Below are 21,154 nucleotides of genomic sequence, written 5' to 3'. Positions count from 1 at the left end.
CTTTATTTCTCTGAGAGTACGGGCCCAGGATCATTGTGGGATGCAGAAGGTGGAAGGTCTGGCTTGTGTAATTGCTTCTCTGCTGAACATGGGTGCTGGCAAGTGGATCCATATTCGCTTCCTGTCTCTCTCTTTCCCTAGTTGGGCAGGGCTTTGGGGAGGCGGGGCTCCAGGACACATGGGTTCGTCTGCCCAGGGAAGAACAGAGGTTGGACAACATACTCTAACTTCCACCTGAGGAAGATGGATCCTGAAGTTGGTGCAACCTGTAATGTTCCTACTCATGACCACAGAATGTGAGCTCAGACCTACAGGGATGCAGAGGTCACACAGGCTCCTGTGCTGAATATGGGCCCCAGATCAAATAGATGGGGTTTACAATCAACAATACTTATACAATTTTCCCATATTTGAGAGCTACTCTCTTCCCTGATCCAGCTTTCTAGCCCTTTTTCTAATTATGATACCATCTCCCCAGATAATAACCTGGGTCCACCTGTATGTTAGCTATCAGGTTCAGGGAAAAAGTGGTAAAGCCATAGGCCCATTGACCTAAAATGGAATAGACCTAAAATAGACCTACTAGCTTTTTCCAAAACAGAGACCCTGAATCTTCATCTGCAATATTCTTGCCTTTAGGTTCATGATTAGTCAACAATTTGTTCTGCTTTCTATCTTAACTCTTGTTCAGCCACCAGGTTCCAGATGCTACCATGATGCCAACCAGATTCAACTCTCTACACAGGGGAGAAATTCATGAGTAAATCAGTCAAAACTTGTGACACCCTAGAATTTACACTGTGTTGGGGAAGATAGCTAATAAATTCTATACGTGGAACATCTAGTGATCAGTTACTAAATGAAGTGGGGTAAGGAATGTGGAATGAAAAGTGCTGTAAACTTTGAGAATTATCAGGAAAAACTTCACCGAAAAGGTGACACTGAGGCAAAGGACTCAAGGGGGACATGATTCAAGGAGATGATTTAAGACGGGTGGGACAATCCTTGCTTGGGATCAACAAAAGCAAAAGTCTGTGTCGCGGCCAAGTTGCATGAGGGTGTAGTGGTAGGTAAGGTCAAACTGGTGATGTATAAAATTCTTAGAATTCGCTTTTTCCTCTGAGCAAAATGGGGGTGAGGGTATATAAGGTTTCTAGCAGAGTAGTAATGTGATCTGACAGTTGTTGTTGTTGGTGGTGGTGGTGGTTGTTTATTTTGCCTCCAGGGTTATTGTTAGGGCTAGGTGTCTGCACTAGGAATCCGCTGCTCTTGGAGGCCATTTTTTTCCTCTTTTATTTATTTTTTTTCAACTGGATAAGACAGGGAGAAACAGACAGGAAGGGAAGATAGAGAGGGGGAGAGAAAGGCAGACATCTGCAGACCTGCTTCAGCACTTGTGCAGCAGCACCCCCACGCCAGCGCCTGCAGGTGGGAACTGGTGACTTGAACTGTGATGCTTGTGCCTCACACTATGTGCGCTTAACCCGATGCGCTACCACCCAGCCCCAACTGACAGTTTTATGATCTGAAGAATTCATTTTTAACTCTTGGTCGGGAACTAGTGTTCGTGTAAATATAACAGTTGAGCTTTGGGGCACGTCTTGAGAGGCAGTTTTAGTCTCGAGGCCTCACGTGCTGCCTTGTATTAGTTTGACTGTCAGGTCACCTCGTCAAAAACTGTGATGGCTACACCCCCCTCAAGGTCTTCCAGTTCCCGAATGTGGCCTTTCACCAACCTCATTCTCGCTAAAGCATCTTAAGCCTATTGTTCTATTTCAAAAAACACCCTTGGAAATTAGTTTTTGCACTGGGAGCAAACAAATGTGCTCACCTACGTAATACTGATGGCAGTTCCAGTGCTAGATACTAGCAGTGTCCCTTTAATCAGTAGAAAGGTGATCCCTGGGGTTTTAAAAGGGACTTGGTTTCCTATTTACCCTCCCCTTACTGACTGCCAAGACAAAGCCATTGCTGATATGACACAGATCACTTGTAATAGCAATGACCTAATTGAAAACAGCATAATTATTATTTATAAAAACATTAATAAGTTTTCATGCTTAAAAATAAAGACTATGTTATATACAGATGTCTCAGGCCTCTACAAAATTTAAAAACTGAACTAGTAAAAACAAATAAAATGTAGCAGAAGGATGAAAAGGCACAGAAATGTTATGGATTTCAAGTAAAAGCAGATCCCATGAATAAACAAAGGGGTCATATTAATTGACACGGCCAGGATCATTTAATGGCAAGAGATATTTATCTTTGAAAAGAGACATGAAAGATAACATTTAAAGCCCATGATAAAAGGCAAAACCATGATCATTTTAGGGAAAGCACTAGCTAGCTAGTATTCTTGGCCAAGAAGAAGAACGGAGTGCAGCTAATCCAACAGACATGGAAATTAATCCATGAAAGACGAGAAATGGTGAGCGGAAGCGGACAGGGAGACACTAGTTCTTGAAGATTCTGTGCTGGTTTTTCTCTCCCATGTATTCTTATGCCTTGCTAACGAGAGTGCCTCACAGAGACACAATAGTTGGGGTTTTGCAAGCTTTCATTGTATCACCTGAGCAGGAACTCCTGGTGTTTGCTCGGTGTTTCTGAAGTCTGTGACTTCCCCAAAGTCATCCAGCTAAGCTAATGGTGGGGATGCTGAGGGGGAAAAGCCCTTTGTTGTTCTGTTTCTGGTCTTACGTGACATGTTTATGACAGAATGGAAAGTAGCTGTCATCCTGCACAGGCAAGACTTTTATCTAAGGGGCTTTAAGAAATACGTTATTTATGTATTCGTTCATTGGACAGAGACAGAAGGAACCTAAGATGGGAGACAGAGAGGAAAAGAGAGACACACCCGCAGCACTGCTTCACTATTCATGAAGAGAGGAAGAAAAAAGGAGAAAAGAAGAAAGAAAGAAAGAAAGAAAGAAAGAAAGAAAGAAAGAAAGAAAGAGAGAGAGAGAAAGAGAGAGAAAGGAAGGGAGGGAGGGAGGGAGGGAGGGAGGGAGCGAGCGAGAGGGGATGGGAGGGAGAGGGATGAAAAGAACTCAGTAAATACTTGCTGTTATTACCAGGGTACTATCTTTGATGTCTTCTATAGAATTAAATATTTCTCTTTTATACCTCACTTAAAGTTCTTATAGAAGCATTCCTAAATAGACTCATCTTTTATACTACACATAAAGCTTTATTTAAAATGATAAACTACAAGCTTGTATGTATGTATCGATAGACTTTGATTCTTTGATAGTTATCTATGTTCATTATCTTCCCCCTCATTTTTCTTTTTTCTTCTTTTGTATTTTTTTTTTCTTATTGTCACCAGGGCAATCACTGGTGGCCATTTTTTTCCTTTCTTCCCATCGCCCTCCTTTATCTGATAGGACAGAGAGAGGTTAAGAGGAAAAGGGGGAGACAGAGAAAGAAAGAGACAAAAAGGCACTCACAGTACTTGCTCCAGGATGGGGGAGTGGGAGCTTGAAGCTGGGTCCGGGCACATGGCAGCTTGTGTGCTTAATTAAGCAGGTGCTCCACCACCCAGCCCCTATTCTACCTCTTTGTTAGAGAACAGGTGTACACTAGTCCTGCTAGAACAAGAAAATACATCTTTATATTTGTTTAATAGTGATTTAATATTGAATTTCAAAATTACACGTTTAATTCCACATGATTTCCACCACCAGAGTTCTCAATCACTGATCCCTCCATTGCAAACCACTGCGGTTCTCCACACATAAGGTTAATTATAATCTCTACAACTATCTGTCAAGATTTGTACATAATTTCCCCCTTTTTCTTCCAGGTCCAGTCCTCTCTTCCCCTCCAAGCCACTCATGACAACACTGCTGCATCCAAAAGTCTCTCCCTTTTTCCTCTTCTTTCTGCGGGTCCTAATGGAGCTGGAGTTCAGAGCCTTCTTACCCGCTTCTTCCTATCACTTCTCCCCCACTGGGAGTACGGATCCAGGTTATTTTAGGGGTGCAGAAGGTAGGAGTTCTAGCTTCTATAATTGCTTCTTTCTGGACATGGGCATTGGCAGGTCAACCTATACCCCCAGCCTGAGAAAGTACATTTCTGCACTTGGAAATACCCCCAATTCCCAGACAGTCCCAGTCACAATTGTGACTGCAGTGTTACCGAGTTTTTTGAGTCATGCAGTGAGCTCATACTGTTCTTGAGACAGGCCCTCACAGAGACAAACAGAACCAGCTTTCAGGAAATGACTTTAAATGCATCTCTATCCTCAATAGTTGTTTGTGATAAGAGTTGCATCATCTACATTTGGACATCCTGTCTATAAACTAGGGTTCTGAAGTGGGGCAGTGAAGGGAGAACAGACCACAGATTTACTCACAGACAGGAGTGTGCGCTAGTGCTCTGCTCAGGAGGTGACCTGGCAATTAATATTAACTGGCTCATGTGTGAGGATTAAGAAGCCTCAGGAATTCCCAAAGGCATATACTGCTCCTGTCTCTAGGGCAAAGGAACGCGGTGTAACAAAGGCCTAATAAATAATACCAGCAAAAGTTTCAAGACCACTTTACTAAAATCTTATTGGTTCTAGTATGTAATTATAGATTGTAATGTATAATTCTAATAGTGACCCCATGAATTCTTAGACATGTGGGATGTATAAAACTGTTCAATTTGTTCATTAAAAATCACAGAGTGTGGTATAAGAAAACACAAAACTTTAAGAGAGTTATCAGAAGAAAAAGTCAGGAAAAAAGGACTGGAAGTTGGAGAAGGGTTGGCTTGGTAAAACAAATTGTCAGGAAAGACGAACTATCAAAAGGCAGTTTTAAAACAAGCGGTAATGGAGTAAATGAAATAGAGAAAGAGAGAGCGATTAGGAGTGTGACACCTAAAATCTAAGGGGGAAAAAGGTTTACAGTTTATTAAAGGAATGCATAATCATACCATTTTCTGTGCCCAGAGTTAACTTGACTAGTATCAGAAGGAAAGTTAATGTTTAAACAAGCCTTTCCCCACATCTGCTACTTCCATAATGTCTGTGTGATGGTCATAAATCAGGAGTGGAGAAGGGCGCAGTGCCAATTGTCAAAACAAATAGGCAATTCTGGATTCCAAGCTTCATACAATTTTCCTTGAACGTCAGTGCTGTGAAGGCTGCTTGTCCTAACTGTGGTCCAAATGAGGCATGGAGTGGGAGAGCCCACTCACATCAGGCTAGAACCCTGCTACCAGGCGAGGAGGCGAGGTGGTGTGGCATCAGAGGTCGCCATGGTGCTGTGATGTCTCTCCTTCTCTCTGTCTCTCTGCCTGAATGAAAACATCAGCCTCAGAATGGTGAAATTGCACCTGAACAAGGTTATGACTTGGTTAAAAAAAAAAAAAGTAAGTCAGTAAGTCAATATAGTCCATGACACTAAAGGAAAAGGTATCAACCATAAGGGGTTAGCATGTAGTCATGTCTCCAGAATTATCCAGGGCTGTCAACTCTGTGTGTGTAGACCTCCCTCACCGACTCTACTCCATAGTCCTGCCTATGTTCTGAATTGTGTGTGTGTGTGTGTGTGTGTGTGTGTGTGTGTGTCCAGGAGGGAGATTGAGAGGCTGGAGCACTTCTCTGTCATTTACAAAGTTCTATTCTGTTCTTTGTCTTTTTTTACTGTGTGGTTATAGCAGGAAACATACACTCATATGTCAGTTGCAGGCACTTTGCCATTAAGTCACCTCCCAGAACCTAAAGCCTGTGCTCTGTACTTTCTGCACCTGTCCTAGTGCCCAGCCCAGGGTGCACTAACAGATCATGTACAGTGTCAGCTTCTTGCCTTTCAAAACCAGATCAGTGAAAGGTCACAGGCTGGTATCAGGGCTGCTTTGGTCTCTGTCCCTCCAACCTCATACCTCCAGGTGGCTGGCCCCTCAGGCTGGAAAGCTACTCTCAGTTATCTTGCTTGTGTACGGTAGGACTTGCTTAGAAAAGTTGGTGGTTACACACAGATGTGCAGGAAGGAAGGATTTGAAAATTCAGTATTATCCCTTACCAGGAAGTTCTACACTGGAGATAAAGCCCATTAGTCCTGCCAACAACAGGGCAGTGTCTTGTTCCTACTGTCCATTCTCCTGGATTAACACATTTTTTAGGGATGTCATGAGATGATCAAGACATGACTGCAAAGTATCTGGTGTTCCTGGTTTGACAAAGTCTGACACTCATAATAAACTGCTAATATTCCTAATTTTTTTTTTTTGCCTCCAGGGTTATTGTCGGGACTCGGTGCCTGCACCATGAATCCACTGCTCCTGGAGGCCATTTTTTCCCTTTTGTTTCCCTGGTTGTTTTTACATTATTGTGGTTATTATTATCATTGTTATTGATGTCGTTGTTGTTGGATACGACAGAGAGAAATGGAGAGAGGAAGGAAGACAGGGGGAGAGAAAGATAGACACCTGCAGACCTGCTTCACTGCTTGTGAAGTGACTCCCCTGCAGTTGGGGAGCTGGGAGCTCGAACCAGGATCCTTCCACCGGTCCTTGCACTTTGCACCACCTGCGCTTAACCCACTGCACTACCGCCTGATCCCCATATTCTTACATTTTAGTAGTATTTTCAATGCCTAAAGGGAATCTGGAATCACAGAAAATAAATATGCATACTTTTGTTTTCCAAGGACAGTGTCTGTTAGATTCCCATCACTTTTTGTCCCTTCTGATCTTAACTAATGGTCTGAAGTGTGTCCGCTAGTGGAGTTTCCTCACAATCTTTCATTGTCTATCTTCTCTAATAATATCTATTATTAATGGTGGTTCTTTCTCTTAAACTGACCCCACTCAAGGAAAACTGAATTAGAAATCTAACTACAAGTTCAACTCTAGATATCTATACCAAGACCACATCAGAATATGAAGTCAACCACCAGAATGTTCCATAAAGTTTTGTTCAGCTCATATTCAAGACAGTCTGACAGTTCATTTTGTGGAAAACCTCTGGTGAATCATTGGGAAATCGGACTTTTATTCTGTCATTCAACAATGTCCTACTCAATGTCAGGTATTCTTCTGGGGTCTATACACATACTGGAGGACAAAACAATATCTCTATACACAGAGAAAGGACAGACTACAGATAATTAGCATATATGCAATGATTGTCTCAGCTAGGGGTAACTGCTATTCAGGTAACAAGTTGGAAAGATTGGAGTGTGACTTGATGGTGTGGGAAAAATAGTAACTTAGATGGGCTCACTATGAAAGGTGTCTTTGAAGATGAGGAATTTGAGGTGAGACTGGACAATAAGAACCAACTTGCCAGAGTGAAAACTTGGGGAAAATCATTCATTCCAGAAAGAAAGTACATGCAGAAAGTCAGAAGTCACAGTGAGTTTGTTGTCTTCAATAGCACACAAATGACAGAATCCACCAAGCTTAATGAATCGGACAGGAAGCAAAAACGTGACAGAGAAGAGGCAGTCTGAGAACAAATGCAGAGGCCAGTTACAGGTATGGAATTTTTTTTTTTTAACATTTCCTTGCAGTGAAGTAAAAAGCCACACAAGTCTTATAATTACCATCATTGAGTCACATTTGAAAAACTCACACTGGCTGTAGGAAGTAAAGTAGAATAATGATGGTACAGGAAGAAAAGTAGCAGATAAGCTACTGATAAGCTGTTATAATAACAGCAGCAAGGGTCAGTGTTCAGTTCAATCCGAGTGGCAGCAGGAAAGATGACAAGAAACTGTCCACTATAATGTGTATTTTGGCGGTGGTGGTGTAAATGGACTGACTGATAAATGAGTTCTGAATAGAAAAAAGAGAATGAGATGTCCAGGAACTTTGCCCTCATCAACTGTTACAAAAAAGAAAAATCACTTATTTGTTTTCTCCCAATTAGAGTAGCGTGCTTATAATCATTGAATTGGAGATATTTGACATATTGCTTAAATCAGAGTCTATGATTCAGGATAGAGTCAGGATAGAATACATAAAATCATGGGTCATGAAGGTCCGGTGGGGGTGCATCTGGTTGAGCACACATGTTAAAATGAGCAAGGATGATCCAATAAATAGAACAAGAGACCAAAGTGAAGTCACAATCTACAGCTGAGGGTTCTGCAGCCTCAGGTGTGTGTCCGCTTATGGTTGGGGCAAAAAGGGGCACCAGTTGAGGAACCGCGAAGTCAGATCATAGCTACAGGCAGCTCAGCACTGAGCTGCGCCATTCTGGCAATGTCACTTCAAGTGCAGCAAGCAATGAAGGTTACTCTTAGTGTCCAAAGAAAAGAAAAAGGGGCTTAAAACCTCCCAATCTCTGACTCAGGGGGTATTTAGCCTTCTGAATTTAGTGCAAGGACACAACATAAAACAGAGCATTTGTGACCACAAGACAGCACAAAGCAACCACCCACCACCACCCCATCCCACCAGCTGCAGATCATACAAACAAGAGAAACCTAGAGATCACAATAGCATCAATAACCAGAAAAGAGTAGCAACAGCTGTGTCTCTCTCCTTCTCCCAGGTCAGGCACAAATCAATCCAGGTAAGTGCGATTAGTGGATTGAATGGTACTGAGAGAAGGACTTCATAACACATCATATACAATGGTTAAACCAAGAAGACACATTAGTAAATAAGCCAGGACAAAAGTCCAGATAAAATGCCCCAAAGGGTTTTGAGGACAAAGTCCAAACACTAATTGAATTATTAGTCACAAAAGTGAGGAAAGAGTTTGAAAATGGTATCATCAGAAATGTGGAAACAGCAAATGAGACTTCGAAAGAACACACTAACTATCTGGAGGTAATTGGATAGTTAATAGCTGAGCTGAGAGCACAGCTAACTGAACAAGCTAATACAGTAACACAACAGAGACTAGAGTAAGTGAGGCAGAAAACAGAATTTGCAAGATGAATTAGAGAAAACTAAGAAAGAAGAGATCTCAAAAAGAGATTAAGAGATACTGAAGACAACAACAAAGACCTATGGGATATATGCTTTCAAAAGAAGGAATATATGCATTATTGGCTTGCCAGAGAAAGAAAGAGAGGGAGGAGAAGAAAGCATGCTACGGGACATAATAGCTGAGAACTTCCCTACTCTAAACAACATAAAAGACATAAAGGTTCAAGAAGCTCAGAGGGTCCCAAACAGAATTAACCCAGACTTAAAGACACCAAGACACATCATATTTAGACTGAAAAGGAATAAGGATAAAGAAAAAATCCTGAAGGCTGCAAGAGAAAAACAAAGAGTCACTTACAGAGGAAAAACCAGAAGATTAGCAGCAGATATCTCCACATAAACACTAAAGGCCAGAAGAGAATGGCAAGATATATGAGTGCTCAGTGAGAAAGGCTTTCAACCAAGACTACTGTATCCTCTAGACTGTCATTCAAACTAGATGGAGGCATAAAAAGCTTCTCAGACAAGCAACAGTTGAAGGAATCAACTATCACCGAGCCTGCCCTGCAAGATGTTCTGAAAGTTCTCTTATAAACAATCACATCATCAGAAACACACCATATATTAGAACACTCTAAAATCTTAGAATAATGGCATTAAAATATCTTCATTCTATAATATCAATAAATGTCAATGGCCTGAATTCACCTATTAAAAGGCACAGAGTAGGAAGATGGATCAGAAAACACAATGCAACCATGTACTGTCTGCAGGAATCCTACCTAACTCAACAAGAGAAACACAGACTCAAAGTAACAGGATGGAAAATTACCATATAAGCCAATGGACCACAAAAAAAGGGGAAGAACAGCTATTCTCAATCTGACATGATAGACCTTAAAAGAAGTAAAATTTCAAAAGATACATTATTTAATGCTCAAAGGATCAGTCAATCAAGAGGTCTTGATGATTATTAACATCTATGCACCCAATAAGAAGCCATCTAAATACATCAAACATCTACTGAATGGGCTACAGCAATAAATTAACAGCAACACAGTATTAATAGGGGATTTCAACACCCCTGGGATGTTAGACCAGAAACTATCAAATACTTAGAGGAAAATATTGGCAATACTCTTTTCCATCTAAATTTTAAAGGCACCCTCAATGAAATGAATCCAGTTTAAAAAAAAAAAGTTGAACAATAAACACAAAGCAGAACCTGGACTATATCTGGTATATTGCACCAAAGTAAAGGACTCTTGGGTAGGGAGTTAGTTAGGCAGAAGTTGAAAAACAAGGCCAAAAGTGAAAACTCTAAGCAGAACTTGGACTGGAGTTGGTGCACTGCATCAAAGTAAAAGATTCTGGGGTGGGGTGGGGAAGGTTCAGATCCTAGATCATGATGGCAGAGGAGGACCTGGTGAGGGTTGTATTGTTATGTGGAGATGTTATGCATGTACAAACTACTGCATTTTACTGTTGACTATAAATCACTAACCCCCAATAAAGAAATTTTTTTTTAAATGAGCAATAACCTGTGTTTGAACACCCAATCTCAATCTGAAGGAGGAAAGCTTTGTGAGTGGTGAAGCAGTGTTGCAGTTGTCTCTCTATCTATCTCCCTCTCTACCTCCTCCTTTCCTCTCAAATTCTGACTGTCTCTATCCAATTAAAAAAAACAAAAACAATAAAAGAAAATTTAAATTGTGGATCATTAGCAACTTCAGCAGTTAGATTCCAAGCTCAACATATGGCCACCATAGCAACTCAGTAATCTACCCTCCCCCCCACCAAGGTTTATGGTCATCAAAACTTAGTCTGAGAAGTCATGGAAGACACATCCTCTGGGACTCCATATGATGTCAGTATTCGCTATTCTCTGGGTTTTCAAACAGGTTATCCGTATCTTTCCATATCTTTGACTGACAGCAAACACTGGTTTCCAAGTTTCCTCACGCTTGTTCATCTCCAGCCTATTTCTCTCCACCACACGAGACCCAGCTCATGATTCACTTTCCCCAATCTGCCTTCTGAGACAAATGATCCTCACATCTTCATTTCATTTCCATATCCCATAGACAGACATGCTCCAAAAGGTCAGTAATTCCGGCTCTAAATGTTCTTTGAATCCAATTGTTTAGAGAATCCCATAGAAGTTCACACACAAAAAAAGAGTGAGGAAGTCGGGCAGTAGCACAGTGGGTTAAGCGCACATGGCACAAAGTGCAAGGATCGGCATAAGGATCCCGGTTCGAGCCCCAGCTCCCTACCTGCAGGAGAGTTGCTTCACAAGCAGTGAAGCAGGTCTGCAGGTGTCTATCTCTCCCCTTCTCTGTCTTCCCCTTCTCTCTCCATTTCTCTCTGTCATATCCAATAACAACGACATCAATAGCAACAATAATAACTACAACAAGAGCACCAAAAGGGAATAAATAAATACTATATATATATAATAGTGATAGGGCCAGAGAAAAAGTTCACTGGGTTGGGGGCCCAGATTGTCAAGTCAGAACCCTAGTTTCTATTCTCGCACCACTAGGGAGGTGTTTCAGCCACAGAGCAAATTCTGGTCATGGAGTGCCCTCCCACCTCTCTGTCTCCAGTTAAATGATAGTTATTTGTAAGCTAACATCAGCCTGTTTAATCATTTGAAAGAGATCTAGAAGGCCCAGGATCTGAAGGTCCAGAAGAATGGGGCACATCAGGAGACTTCTGCTGTAATACGAAGACGAGATTTCAGTGGCAGGACCCCTCATCACCAGTTGGCATCAACTCTGGCAGAAGGAAACTGTAGTTCTTCTTAAAAACAATTGTTGGAGTCCTGTGATTTCTCTTGGTTTTCATTGTTAGCATTATGGGAAACAAACAATGGGGGACATACATTCCCATATCCATGAATGTGGTTGTATATAAATGCAATCATGATTCATAAATGTAACTCTAAGAAAGAATTAGAAGAATGAGGGCACTTTGGGGCAAAAATAAAAGGTACTGAATGCATGAAAGAAAGATATATTTGTGGGGCCTTGTGCTGGTGCACCTGGTTGAGTGCACACACCACAGTGTGCAAAGACCTAGCTTCAAGCCCCCTAAACCCACCTGCAGGGGGGAAGCTTCACAAGTGGTGACAAAGGGTCTCAGGTGTCTCTTTGTCTCTCTTCCTCTCTATCTCCCATTCCACTCTCAATTTCTCTCTGTCTCTATCCATTAAATAAAGCTAATATTTTTTTTAAAAAAGAAAGATATATTTGTAAATGTTGTAGAAATACTTATGAAGACACCTTCATCATGCCACTTAGAATGAAAGGAGTAGGCAAAGCTTTGTTGTAGGAGAAAGTTTAGGGAACAAGTTAAGCGAAAATACTAGTATCTAGAATTGAAATGCAGTCACTATTAAGCAGTTGTACATTTAATAAACATAGGATACCCAATAACAGGGGAAAAAACCTGTCTCCCTTTCTACCTTTATTATTCTGTCTCTATATCTAAGCCACTTAAATAAATCTACAAACCAGTCAAACCTGGCATCATGCATTTGTTTTACAAAACTGAAGGGGGAAAAAAATTGATCCAAGTGTTTTAAAAGTACCATTGTACAAACCTTTAAATTATCAGTCTGAGAGTTGTCAACTCTTTTTTCCTTAATATATATATATTTTATTTTTTTATTATATTTTTTATTTCCTTTTTGTTGCCCTTGTTGTTTTATTGTTGTTGATGATGTCATTGTTGGATAGGACAGAGAGAAATGGAGAGAGGAGGGGAAGGCAGAGAGGGGGAGAAAAAGACACCTACAGACCTGCTTCACTGTTTGTTAAGTGACTCCCATGCAGATGGGGAGCCAGGGGCTCGAACCAGGATCCTTATGGTGGTCTTTGCGCTTTGAGCCACCTGCACTTAACCCAATGCGCTACCACCCAAGTCGCTTAGTGTCTATATTGGATACAGACAGAGAGAAATTTAGAAAGAGGGTTAGAATAGAGAGGGAGTTCCCATATTAGGAAGCTACTCTTTTCCCTGATCCAGCTTTCTGGTCCTTTTTACAGCCATGACATCATCTCCCCAGACAGTAACTTAGATCCACCTGCATATCTGATTTCAGGCTCAGGGGGAAAAAAAAAGAAAAAAAAAACCAACTAATATAGCCACAGGCCCTTTGGAATATAACTAAAATATGCCTACTAGCTACCTACAAAATGGAGGACCCCCAACTCTTCATCTGTCCTATTCCAGCCTTTAGGTTCATAATTAGCCAACAATTTGTTTGGTTTTGTATGTTAACTCTATTTTCAACCACCAGGTTCCAGGTGCTAGCATGATGCCAACTAGTCTTCCCTGGACAGACAACCCCACCAATGTGCCCTGGAGCTCCAATTCCCCAGAGCTACTATGGAAAGAGAGAGGCAGGCTGAGAGTATGGATAAATCAGTCAATGCCCATGTTCAGTGGGGAAGCAATTACAGAAGCCAGACCTTCTACCTTCTGCATCCCACAATGACCCTGGGTCTAAACTCCCAGAGGATAAAGAATAGGAAAGCTATCAGGGGAGGGGATGGGTTACGGAGTGGTGGGAATTGTGTGGAGTTGTACCCCTCTTATCCTATGGCTTTGTTGCTGGGGCTCATGTTTCATGGCTCCAGCCAGGAGGTAAGCTTACTGATTCTCCCTCTCTGGCTCTAAGGAGCCCAGAGATCAGAAAGGAGACACCGGAGAGTATTTTGGTACAAACACCCGCTTTATTCAGGGGTGGGCTTGGGTATATATAGAGATTTAAATAAAGAACATTTTTCAAATACGTCAGAAATTACAGGTTTCTTAAAGGTCAGCTTGCCCCTATGGTAGGGGGCTGGTATGACAAGAATTGATGTGATACATAAAGGTCAAGACAACTTTTCTCCATGATGCAGGCAAGTTAATTATCCAAAGGCATTTGAGAGAAGCATAGGGGTTAAACCAGTAAGGTAAGATAGAGAGAAGATAAACAAGGCTTGATATAAATAATAGATATCAAATAACACAAGGAAATGATTTTGGGGTTTTCTCTGTTTGGTGTTTGGGGTGTATGATAAGGTGTGTTCTCCTTTGTGATCAAAAGGTGAAGTGGATGTGTCAACTTTGAGTGACTATGTAAACTTTGAGTGAACCTTAAAGCAGGCAGCCATGTGCCCTGCCAGCAGGGAGAAACTAAGTGTAAGGGGCCTGTAGGATTTCTGTGAGCTTGAGAGACTAACAAGGAGAAACTGAGTCTGGAAGACTTTTCCCCCTTGGTTCATCTCCATGAGGAGAGAGGCTAACAAGTGGGGTGTCTTTCCAGACCTCCATCTGAGGATGGGAGAGCTTCCCTAAGCTCTACCAAACTTTCACATAGTCCCACACTTTGTCAATGCTTCCTTTTTGGAAATAAAAAATAATAAATAAATAAATAATAGGGAGAGACAACTGCAGCACTGCTTCACTGCTCATGAAGCTTCCCTTCTACAGGTGGAGAAGGAGACCTTGAATCCGGGTCCTTGTGCATGGAGATGTCTATCCTCAACCAGGTCCACTACCACCAGGTCAAGTCAGCATCTCCTACAGAAGGACCTTTCATCCAAAGATGTTTGAAGGCCACACTAGAGGATAGTCATGCATTAATTTGTACAGTTTAAGAACATTATTAATTGCACTTAGTACTGTCATTGAAATCATAAAGCATAGAACGTTCTTACCAGTTGCCTGTTGGATTTATGAGCTGCTGTACTGCATAACCAAACTGTTCACTGGAAAGACCAGAAAATATCTTTGCTTTTGGGAGTCCAACATTGTATGCCATACAACAATTCAAAATGCCTATAAGAAAAAAAAATTGAGAAAATGTATATTTAACACTTGTAATATAATTCCCAAAATTAGATTCTCCACTTAAAAACAAACACCAACAGTCCTGTTTGCATGCGGATTATTCTCCTAATTAGCATTACTAAGAAATGACAGCAACCGGTTTTTTTGTAAGTATTTATTTGGGATCCCAGTTCCAGGCCAAGCACCAGCTCTCAAAGTAGTACTAAGAGATCCCTGTTAAAATCATCTTTGTTTTACAGAGATTTCTGAGGTTCTAAGAGGTAAAGATGTTCCACAGGCAGAAAGAGGTAAAAGCAAGGAACGACTCAAGAGCTCAGTTTTAAGTCAGATACTACCTCTAAGGACTCAAGTAACTTAATTCTATTTGTCCATAAAAGTACAGTAACTCCAAGCCATCCAAGGATGGGGTCTGAAGGCTAACGGCTATTTTTTCTGAATCCCCTTGGAGATCTTGATATGAAGTCTATATGAAATGTCTATTTAAAAAAACTGCTGATTGTATCAAAGGCATTTAAAAACCTTAGCTCCTAGAAAATTGTCTCATTCTCTTCCAGAAGATGAAAATGTAGGGAAAGGTGTCATATCTCTTTTATCCTAGTGGAAACTGTCAAGAGTGACTTTGCTTTCTGATTCTCCTTCCTTAATGCTCAGAGATGATGATCACTTTCAAAAACAACAAAGACCAAGACGGATAAAAAAAAAAAAAACCTTCACAGACTCTTTTTGAAAAGCCTTGTTTCTGATAGAAAGAGAATGAGGGGGAAAGAGTAACGTTGATTACATATTCCCCTCTGATACTGCTGGCAATCTTTCACTCTGGAGAAAAATTCTGAGGCTAATAATGCTTTTCTAGGGAGATGAGATCTGCTTCAGGCTACTTGAGATCTGCATTTACCTTTGCAGACACTGATGGCGGAGTAGACTCTTAAAAACTGACATCAAAGGTCTGTGAGTCCATGCTTTCACAAAGAAATATCCCACTTTCTAAGTAGTATTGAAAGTGCACATTATTTCACAAGTCTGTTGTTTCAGGCAATGAAAGGATGAAAGAAAAGGGTTGGCTCTTCTATTGTGCCTGTGGACGTCTGGGAGGAGATTCTATTCAGTGCAGTAAAGCAATAATGAAGTCAGGGGAGAAGCTTCAGGAACGTAGAGCAATGAACGTCCCTCTCTTTGTGCCAAATCTTTCTACCACAGACCTGTTCACTCAAAAGAGTTCAGCTTATTATTTCGTAGAAATATATGCTGCCAGGAAGAGCAAGACAAAGGATAATTTAGAAATCTTCTGTGGCAAAATCTACAAAGATCTGCAACTGCAAATTTCCTCCATAATATTGATGTTTCATGGTTAAGCGCACGTGGCACAAAGCGCAAGGACCAGTGTAAGGATCCCAGTTCCAGTCCCGGCTCCCCACCTGCAATGGAGTCGCTTCACAATCAGTGAAGCAGGTCTGCAGGTGTCTGTCTTTCTCTCCCCCTCTCTGTCTTCCCCTCTTCTCTCCATTTCTCCCTGTCCTATCCAACAATGACAGCATCAATAACAATAATAACTACAACAATAAAAAAACACAACAAGGGCAACAAAAGGGAATACATAAATAAATAAATATTTTAAAAATATATTGATGTCTCATATGTACCACCACTCACTTTTGTGAGACTATAAAAATGCAAAAGAAAATGATGTGGCTAAGTGAGCAGAGAGCCAAACTGACACTCAAAAATGGGGGTTCCAATCAACAGTTTATCTTTGCCTTACTGTGTGAATTGCAATGAGTCCTATTTAAATATTTAAATACTTAAATATATTTAAATATATTGCCAATTATCTAACAGATCAGTGAAAGATTCAGCAGATAACTCCAAGTTGCTCCTATTTTTTTTTTAACTAGGGGGATTAATGGCTTCAGTCAACAACAAAATACAGTAACAAAAATAAAAAATACAGTGCTTTGCACATGCATAACATTTCTCAGTTTTCCACATAACAATTCAGGTCTTCTGACATCATGTTCTAGGACATGAACCCTCCCTCCAAGCCCAGAGTCTTTTACTTTGGTGCAGTACACCAAACTCAGTCCAAGTTCTGCTTAGTGTTTTCTTTATTAATCAACTTGTTCTTTTTTTATTATTGGTGATTTAATAATGATTGACAAGACTGTTTACCACATGGCCTCTTCGACCTTCTACGACTCCATTACTATTGGAACTATTCAGCTCGTCAACGTGTATAAGCCTCCCAGTGCCTCATGGGATAATGAGGTCCTGCCTACCCTGAATCACCCAGCCGTTTACGCTGGAGACTTTAATAGTCATCACCAAGACTGGGGATATTCCTCCACTCGTGCTGACGGCTCTATCTTAGCCGACTGGGCTTCAGCGAATGACCTCTCCCTATTATAAGATCCCAAACAGCCAGGCTCTTTTCACAGTGCTAGATGGAATAAAGACTCGTCACCCGACCTGTGCTGGATTAGCACAGTCAACGGCCAAGCCTTTCCCGCTATGAGAGAAGTTCTCAAGGACTTCCCGCACAGTCATCACCGCCCAGCTATCATCCACATTGGTCTCCAGCTCCCACTGATTCTGTGCTCGGAGAAACTAAGATGGAACTTTCGGAAAGCAACTGGTGTCTGTTCAGTGATCTGCAATTCCAATTAACTCTATCCCCTCTGAAGATTCCTACAGGCGCTTCCGCCAAGCCATCTTCAAAGCAGCTTCCCAAGCTATTCCTCATGGGAGACGTGCTAACTATACGCCTTGTCTTGATGCTTCTTCTTCTTCTAGCGTTTGCCCTTCTTCCGTAGCCAGTCAACAGCGTCAGGTTGAGCCTGATGTAAAGTTTCGAGACCTTTGAATCTGGAGAAGTGGCAGTCGTTGACTATGTGGGTCATAGTCTGTCTGTAGCCACAGGGGCAGTTCGGGTCGTCTCTGGCTCCCCAACGATGGAACATAGCGGCGCACCGGCCATGGCCTGTGCAATGGCGATTGAGGAGGGCCCAATCATAACGTGCTAGGTCAAAGCCGGGTTGACGCTCGCAGGGGTCTGTGATGAGGTGTTTGTTCTTGACCTCAGCTGACTGCCAACTCTGTTTCCAAGAGTCTGGAACAGAGAAGTTCAGTGTAGGCGTAGGGGACCAGATTGGGTGACGAGACGTCAAGCATTGGACAGGGTGGGCGAAGATATCCGCGTATATTGGCAGGTCCGGTCGAGCGTAGACGTGGGAAATGAACTTAGATGATGCTGCATCCCAACGAATATCTGGCGGGGCGATGTTGCTAAGAACTGGCTGCTGATGCTGAATGTGAGCAACTACTAAAGCAGTATGATGAGTCGGGCAACCCAGATGTGGCCGACCATCTCATCTCCTCCCTGGATGCAGCACGCCAAGCCCACTGGCAACAACTCACGGAAATTCTGAACTTCACCCGCTCAGGTAGGAAGGCCTGGAAGCTTCTTCATAGTCTGGGTGCCGGTAGCCAACCCTCTCCCATCTCCCATCCTCCCGTATCTCCAAACTCAGTGGCCAGTCACCTAACTCAAGTTTTCCAGTCTGGAAAAGAGAAATTTCCCATGAGTGGTCATCCCACTTCCGGTTATCTTGTCCATCTCCAAAACTCTCTCCCTTTACGCTGTCTGAACTGGAAGACGCTTTGAAGAGGGTTAAACCGGGAATGGCTGCTGGCTATGATAACATCACCCCAGAACTCATTCTTAACTTGGGCCCCGTGGCAAAGAAGCGGCTTACTACATTCCTGTCCCACATCTTGGAATCTGAATCTATGCCCAAAATTTGGCGTCATGCGAAGATAATAGCAGTTTTGAAACCAAAGAAAGACCCAACACTGGCCGCCAGCTATAGACCAATTTCTCTCCTCTCCGTGTGTTACAAACTCCTTGAGAGGCTGCTTCTGTCACGAATTTCTCCTCTTACAGAGAAATTCCTATCACCCGCCCAAGCTGGTTTCCGCCCAGGAAGATCTACCTGCAAACAAGTCCTGGCCCTCTCAACTTACATTGAAAATGGATTCCAGAAGAATTTAAAGACGGGTGCTTTCTTTGTTGATCTCACAGCAGCCTATGACACGGTCTGGCACCGTGGTCTCCTAGTCAAGATCTCAAGATGCCTGCCTCCATGGGTGGCCAACACTATATCGTTTCTTCTCCAAAACAGAAGATTCCGGGTACATCTGGGTGACAAGTCTAGCAGATGGAGACTAGTCTCAAGTGGCCTCCCCCAGGGTTCTGTTCTGGCTCCTACGCTATTTAATATTTACATCAATGACCTTCCAGAAACTTCTTCAAGGAAGTTCATCTACGCCGATGACATCTGCTGTGCAACTCAGGCATCAAAGTTTGACATCCTCGAGGAAACACTCACGAAAGACATGTCTCTGAGATCTGATTACTGTAAAAAATGGCGACTAATCCCTAGCACTGCAAAAACGGTATCATCTGTTTTCCATCTACACCATGCCTCGGCCTTGCGTGAGCTTAATGTGCAGCTTGATGATACAAGAATCCGGCATGAAGCCCAGCCAGTCTATCTTGGCATTTCTCTCGATCGCACCCTGTCATTTCACGAACATCTCATAAAAACTGCAGCAAAGGTGGGTGTGAGGAATAACATCATTGCAAGACTGGCCAGCTCCTCATGGGGCACGAGCACTTCCACACTACGATCATCATCTCTGGCATTATGCTATTCCACTGCAGAATACTGTGCCCCAGTATGGTTCCGTAGCCCCCATGTCCACTTGGTCGATTCCAAATTATATTCCTCCATGAGGATCATTTCTGGAACCGTCCATTCCACCCCAGTTCCATGGCTGCCAATTCTTAGCAACATTGCCCCGCCAGATATTCGTCGGGATGCGGCATCATCTAAGTTCATTTTCCACGTCTACGCTCGACCGGACCTGCCAATATACGTGGATATCTTCGCCCACCGTGTCCAACGCTTGACGTCTCGTCACCCAACCTGGTCCCCTACGCCTACACTGAACTTCTCTGTTCCAGTCTCTTGGAAACAGAGCTGGCAGTCAGCTGAGGTCAAGAACAAACACCTCATCACAGACCCCTGCGAGCGTCAACCCGGCTTTGACTTAGCACGTTATGATTGGGCCCTCCTCAATCGCTATCGAACAGGCCATGGCCGGTGCGCCGCTATGTTCCATCGCTGGGGAGCCAGAGACGACCCGAACTGCCCCTGCGGCTACAGACAGACTATGACCCACATAGTCAACGACTGCCACTTCTCCAGATTCAAAGGAGGTCTCGAAACTTTACATCAGGCTCAACCTGACACTGTTGACTGGCTACGGAAGAAGGGCAAACGCTAGAAGAAGAAGTCAAGACTGTGGGACAAGAGGGATACAATTCATACAGTTCCCACCACCAGCGTGCCATATCCCATTCCCTCCACTGCAAGGTTCCTATTCTTTATCCCTCTGAGAGTATGGACCAAATATCTCTAAGGGACACAGAAGATCAGAGGTCTGGCTTCCGTAATTGCTTCTCTGCTAGATATAGGCACTGGCAAGTCAGTCCATACCTCCAGCCTGTTTCTATCTTTCCCTAGTGGGATAGGGCTCCAGGGAGTTTGCTCCTACTTTTAACAATATCTAATGCTGGAAAACACACACACACACATACACACATCATTTTTCTCCTACTTAACCTAAGATCACAAAATGACATGAAATCACGGTGGAACCGATTTTATTATCTAGTAGCTAAATTTATATATGGATATTAATACCAGTTTAAAAATAAGGCAATAATCTCACTGTGGTCATCTAAAATTATTTTTCTCATACATATAGACACAGGATATATATACATATTCATATATAAGGCATACATAATATTTTATTCAAAAATGTAAATTAGATCATTTCATCTCTTCACATAAAATACCCCCACAGTTATTTGGTGCAATGCACTGAGAACTAAGTAAGTAAGGTCTTGAGAGTCTTACTATGGTCTCAAGAGTCTCCACAGCCTTGAGTATCCGGTGACTTCTTTTTCCACTACCCTCCCCACTGCCTGTGTGGCTGTAACAAGGGCCTCCCTGTATCTCAAACATATTCAGCTCTGCTGGTGACCTTTCTAGCATCTTAACCAAGTGCCTACAATATCCTTCCCAAGCTGATGGTTATGCCTTCTTGGGAGCTACTCACCAATCTGTTCTTTGCTCACCAATCTGTTCTCTGCTGTTACTGTAGACCCCACCCACCCTCAAGCCACCAACTGCCAGCACCCTACTTGGTCACGACACCACTAAGACAGCTATTATGCTAGGTATGAAATTATGCTAGGTATCTGCATTGTTTTGTGCCTGTCTCTGCCTACTGAAATCTAGATTCCTTGAAAGCTTATGTCTTCATTTTTTATCCTAATTTTCTCAGCATCATTGTTGAAACAATGACT

At 42.3% G+C, this 21,154-nt stretch overlaps 1 protein-coding gene across 2 annotated transcripts in view; it reads right to left on the bottom strand.

Annotated features, from left to right (window-relative positions):
* Window positions 1–21,154, bottom strand: part of ITGA2 (integrin subunit alpha 2) — a 119,836-nt gene that overhangs the window by 85,537 nt on the left and 13,145 nt on the right. For both annotated transcript variants that reach the window (XM_060191024.1, XM_060191025.1), the window contains exon 2: window positions 14,589–14,709. In XM_060191024.1, the coding sequence (XP_060047007.1) occupies window positions 14,589–14,709 (121 nt within the window). The remainder of the gene's footprint in view (window positions 1–14,588; window positions 14,710–21,154) is intronic.

Source organism: Erinaceus europaeus, chromosome 5 (assembly GCF_950295315.1).
Source record: "Erinaceus europaeus chromosome 5, mEriEur2.1, whole genome shotgun sequence".
Lineage (NCBI taxonomy): Eukaryota > Metazoa > Chordata > Mammalia > Eulipotyphla > Erinaceidae > Erinaceus > Erinaceus europaeus.
This window is presented reverse-complemented; position numbering and strand designations above follow the sequence as displayed.